The sequence below is a fragment of the Choristoneura fumiferana genome, chromosome 23 (genome assembly GCF_025370935.1).
Source record: "Choristoneura fumiferana chromosome 23, NRCan_CFum_1, whole genome shotgun sequence".
NCBI classification, from domain to species: Eukaryota; Metazoa; Arthropoda; class Insecta; order Lepidoptera; family Tortricidae; genus Choristoneura; species Choristoneura fumiferana.
This window is the reverse complement of record NC_133494.1, coordinates 11,222,247-11,228,287: the sequence shown is the minus strand read 5'-3', so window position 1 is coordinate 11,228,287 and position 6,041 is coordinate 11,222,247. Positions and strand designations below refer to the sequence as shown.

Sequence of the window (6,041 nt, the reverse complement as noted above, 5' to 3'; positions counted from 1 at the left end):
TATGTAGGATAATACAACATAGTATTACTTAATGCTATTGTTTACTTATTATGATAACTGTGGTACCAGAGTTATTATATTCGCATAACATGTTATACTAACAGTATAAGTATAAGATGAGCATATTCATATACATAACCATAAAACTTAAAAACTAGTTACATGTATATATTTCGTTAAGTGAAGACATTTTTTTTTTTTTTTTTTTTTAGGCGATAAAGGGTTTTGTGCGGTTTTTGTGCACAATGTCTTCTTTCCCATTCTTAAGTATTTTAACATTACATCCTAAATCTTGTAACACTAAATAAGGTCCTAAATAAATGGACTGCGTTTTATCTAATGACGGATTCCGTAACAATAAGTAACTATTCTTATCATAATATACTGGCTTTGCATTAGTGTCATATTTCTGTTTTCTTTTTTGCTTACTTAAAATCAAGTTATTTCTAGCGTCAGCTTGGGCTACTTCTAATCTGTATTTCAACTCGAGCGGATAACTGCCGTGGTTGTAAAAAGGGTGAACGACATTATCTTTAAAATTAGATGGTATCATGCATACTTTACCAAACACGAGTTCATGAGGTGTATACTTCGTCTCCGTGTGTACTGCGTTGTTGTATGCAAAGCTCCAAAAAGGCAACCAGGTGCTCCAAGAATTCATTTTATTTTCGCAATTAATTCTCAAATAAGCTCCCATACTTTTGTGTGAATTCTCTAAAGCACCGATTGACTCATGGTGGTACGCTGTGGAAAACAATTGCTTTATTTTAAGTAAGTTACAAACCTGTTTCATTGTGCTTGAGATGAACTCTGTCCCTCGGTCGGTAGCTATTTCTTTGGGAATTCCAAATCGCAAAATGAAATTTTCGACTAATGATCTAGCTACGCTTACTGCGTCTTTTGTTTTTAGTGGATAGGTTTCGATGAACTTTGTCAGCTCGCATTGCAACGTGAGCGCATAGCAATATCCATACTCGTCTTTCGGTAAGGGACCAACTATATCTAGATATATTTTTTCAAATGCATAGTTTGATGTGCTGGTTATTTGCATGGGGTGTTTTGTATTAACGTGATATTTTTGTTTTTGACATTGCGTGCATTTTGTAACGAATTCTTGGACATCTTTTTCCATGCTAGGCCAAAAATAAAATTTCTTTATATTATTTAGCATTCTTCTTATTCCCGCATGGCCGCTAGTGGGTAGTAGGTGAAAATCATTTAATATTACGCGTCTATCGTCTAAATTGTTAATTCTTTGGACATTATTTAATATACATATTTTTGGGCCCGTCCATTTTTTATAATTATTTATTTCATTTGTTATCCCAGCTATAAATTCTTTAGTAATGTCGTTTCTTATTATGCATATTTCGTTTATTTTAATTTTCTTACACATTTTATCCAAGTCCTTCACTAATCCGTCTCGCGTTATTAATGATAAGGATGTTGGATTTAAATAGACGATTGATTTGCTGGGTACATATATAAAATATTTAGACGCGTGTGTTATTATATTTTCATTTATTATTTTATTATACTCTCTTTTCGTTTTAATACATAATTCTGTAAAGTTTTGTGGCTTTTTAATAATTTCCACTATTCTCGGGTGATCAGGCCTCGAATGTGTGGCATTATTAGTAGCCGACGAACTAATCTCATTACTTCTGTCTAAACAATCTTGCTTTCTTTTTTGAGCTCGCGTCATGACATTCATTACTTTCTCACTCATACTTTTTAAATCTTCCGATGTGATACTAATGCGCGACAATGCATCCGCAGCTGAATTATTGCATCCTTTCAAGTATTCTACGGTGAAATTGTATTCCTCTAATTGTAACCTAAACTTTAATAACCTACTTGTCGGATCTTTCATACTAAACAAATACACAAGTGGTCGGTGATCGGTCTGTATTTTAAACTGTCTGCCGTATAAATATGGTCGGAAATACTTAACACTCCATACTATTGCCAAGAGTTCCTTTTCAATAGTAGGATAATTTATTTCTGCCTTATTTAAACTTCGACTAGCGTAAGCGACAGGCCGACCGTCCTTATTACATAATACCGAGCCAATTGCTATCCCAGACGCGTCCGTCTGTAACAAGAACTGGCTTTCTTGTGTAAATTCGGGATACTGTAGAACTGGTGGTTTCATTAATGCGTTTTTTAATTTTTGAAAAGCATGCTCACATGAATCGGTCCATGTAAATGGGACATTTTTGCTATTTAATTTATTTAACGGGTATGCTATGCCTGCGAAATTAGTTATAAATTTACGATAGTAACTTGCGAACGCGACGAATCGCTTGACTTCGTCCGCGTTTTGCGGTCGAGGATAATTCTGAAGTACTTTGGTTTTTTCGGGGTCGGGTAATATGCCATTTTCTGAAACTATGTGTCCTAGGTACAAAATTTGTTTTTGCAAAAATTGACACTTCGCTGGATTAAGTTTTAAATTAATTTTTCGTAGTCTACCAAATATATCAAGTAAATTTTGATTATGAGCTGCCAAATTTCTTCCAAATACAACAAGGTCATCTTGGTAAACTAAACATTTTTCGTAATTTAAGCCGGACATTGCTATTGTCATCATTCTTGAAAAGGCGCTGGGACTTGTTTTTAATCCCATCGGTAATCGTGTCATTTGATACTGATTCTTTGTTGTTGTAAATGCTGTATATGGTCTGCTGGATTCGTCTAGTTCAATTTGATAGAATCCTTGAAATAAATCTAAGTGAGAGAAGTAAACTGAACCGGATAAGGAGTCTAGGACTTCGGTAATATTGGGTAGTGGGAATTTGTCGTCTTTTATTTGGTTATTTAATTTTCTATAATCTATAACTATGCGCCACTTTTTTTGCCTAGAAGAGTCTGATTTTTTGGGTACTAGTAATAACGGACTGGACCACGCACTTCGTGCTTCTTCTATTATACCATCATCTAGCATACTTTGTATTTGTTTGTTAATTTCTTGTTTTTGAGCATAAGGTAGCCTGTATGATTTGGTGTATATAGGTGAGCTATCTGGTTTTAATTCGATTGTTTGTTTATATAACGAGGTTGTTGACAACTTATCCCCTGGTAAATGAAAAATGTCAGGATATTTTGCGCAAATATTTTCGATGGATATTTGTTCCTCCGTATTTAAATGTTTCAAATCTAATACTGAAAGTAAGGATTTTACTCGCTCTGCATTCATCACGGGCTTATTAAATTGACAGATATAAAAATCATTTAATTTTGATTTATTGACTGTAAACTGACTCAAAGTTACATCGCAATCACGGGTGTTCAGTATTTTTATAGGTATTTTCCCTTTTTCTGGTTTAACTATCATATTCGCGACGTATACCCCTTCGCATAATTGTTGATTGTTGACTACACAGTCTTCCGAAATATTTGTATTTATATAGTGCACATATTCGCTACGAGCGGGTATTGTCAAATAACAATTATCGCTTGATGGACACGAGAAGTTAATTTTTACTGATTGTCCAAGTTTTGTATTTAACTTTACGGAGTTATTTTCAAAGTCTAATACTGCACCAAATTTCTGTAGGAAATCTTGTCCTAAAATACCATCAGTTTCGCATGGTAATTTTTTAAAAATATAAAATAAATGTTCAAACTCATTACCCTCATAATTTAACGTTAAGTAAACAAAGCCATCTGAGTAAACTTCTCCGCCAATACCTTTGACACTCAGCCGCTTTATATGGTATGGAATTCCGAGACTTTGCGCTTGCTCATACTTGAGCACCGATATCGATGCGCCGGTGTCAATTAGCCATCTATATTTGTTGTTGCCGATGCTTAAAGTGATATGATTTAGATTACTTAAGGCATAGATGGAATCAGACACGAAAAAAATGATTAAGCGATTCCGTATTTGGTGATGTTTGCGCAGAACTTTCTGGCGCCATCACGTTCACGTTGCGATGCGCGTGATGACTACGGCTGCGATATACATTACGTCTACCACGAAATTGATTGAAGTTTCCTCTAGCTCTACTTCCACGACTGCTGTTATTGCCTTGCGTGCTACTATGCTGGGATGGAATATATCGGCGATAAGAATATTGATGTTGCCCTCTAGCGAAATAGTTCGGCCGGTTGCCTCGCGAAGCGTAACTGCGTCCTCTGTGGTACCTGTTAAAGGGCCTTTGCGAGTGGTACATACCCATGACTTCTGCTGTAGATGTGGATGATCTCGACACCTCCTCGTCCTTGGCCGCTTGCACTGCATCTTTTAAGCTGGTGTAGTTGCGTGCTGCTATAATAGTTCCTAGCCGCTGGTCCTTAAGTCCATCTGAAAACCTTTTAATTGATATTTTTTCGTTGAGAGGCTTTAAGACGCCATAATTATCCACGTTGCCATCCGCTTGAGCTATTGTTAATTCCGAAAACAGCTTTTCAATTTCCGCCCCATATTGGTCTATAGACCGCCAACCTTGGGTTGTGGTTTGGAGTTGAGATTGAATTGCTGTAAATGACTTTTTAGGGAGGAGCGTATTTTTTAAATCTTTTATGAGGTCGTTCACAGTGGGATACGTAGTCGACATGCGCAACTTTGCATTCTCCGATAGCCGACCTTTTAAGACGAAATTTATAAGTATTTTTTTCCCATCTTCGTTGAGCATATTCGAGTACATGTCCACTGTGTCGATCAATCTCTTGGTGGTGTCCTCACTATCATCTAACAATGGAATTAATCCACATGCTGTTTTAAGATCGAAATCCATTTTTGTAGCCTCTATTTCTGACGCGTCACTGTAGTCACTATCGGTATTTTCTTTTTCAGACTTAGTACACAATGTTAAAATTTCAGAATATAAGTTTTTAATGCTATTAAAAGTTTCATTTATGCTTAATAATTCTGTGGATGATATTTTCCTTATACTACATTCTTGAATTATAGACTTGCATGCATCAAAAATTGTTTTCGCTTTTTCTAAATTATTTTTTATAGTATTACCCTTGAATCTTGACTTTCCCTTCTTAATTAAGTATTTCCTTATCTGTAACAGTTCGTCATAGCATTGATTTAATTCGCTTGCCATTACATTGCAAAACAATTATTTTTTAAATATTTTACTTGGATTACGTAACTGCGGGTACATACCTACGAAGATGCGATACGTATACTTAATGTCCTTTATATTTTATCTTTTAATGTTAGTGTAAAACGTAAGTTCACCATTTCACACACATTCACTGACCGCACTTTTGCACTTCACCGATATAAAATCGAAACGCTTACATAAAGTTTAAAAGGTTTGACGTACGCGCGCTGCCTTTTGCAAGTCATTCATTGCAATTTCTTGCCGCATCCATTTTTTGTGGGTCTTCTTGCATTTTCGGTAGATGTAATATGTAGCGCCAATAGTAATGATTATTACCATAACTCCAAGCAAAACATTGGTCGTACTAACGTGGAACATTAGGTCGCTCGCTGCGCTAGCCTTGTTCTCGCCGCCGGCTGCTGTCTGGGCTATGATGACCTCTTCTTTGGACTTTGATGATCCCATGCTGCTGGACGGTGGACTTATTGCCGTTTTCAATTGCGACAGCGACGGATACATTTGCACAAGAGCACCATTGTGATGCCGCAGGTGGCAATGATGAGGATAGTAATTGCCTTCAACGCGCGTTCTTCAAATTGCTGCAAAACTTTGCTATTGTCCGTTTGAGCCATTTCACTACTGCATTTTTAATTTTAGTCACTAATTTTATACTACTGATAACCCGATACTCAGCTAGCCTCGCGACGACCTATATGGCAGGGTCGCCATGTAGGGTGAGGACTAGGAGCTTAAGTGAAAACACTGTGTGTTGATAGATAGGTAGTTTATTACTGACTGGACATACATTGGAGGAGATTATATATACTTACTGCTATATCTATATACCTAAGTCTAGTACTACATGACATCGATATATTTTTTACTACAATTTATTAAGGAAATATCAGAATATTATCTTTAATTAAAATACAAGACGTATAAACTAGTATAAAGTATATCTCATAATTATATTTAATA

The 6,041-nt window shown here is 35.9% G+C and overlaps 2 protein-coding genes across 4 annotated transcripts in view; one reads left to right on the top strand and one right to left on the bottom strand.

The window, feature by feature from the left end:
- LOC141441291 (transcription factor hamlet-like) overlaps positions 1-6,041 on the top strand; it is a 165,330-nt gene that overhangs the window by 56,785 nt on the left and 102,504 nt on the right. The gene's annotated exons all lie outside the window — the stretch shown is intronic.
- On the bottom strand, positions 7-5,919 carry LOC141440759 (uncharacterized). Its single transcript, XM_074105307.1, has one exon. The coding sequence runs from the start codon at positions 5,058-5,060 to the stop codon at positions 3,855-3,857; it is 1,206 nt and encodes a 401-aa protein (XP_073961408.1). The 5' UTR covers positions 5,061-5,919; the 3' UTR covers positions 7-3,854.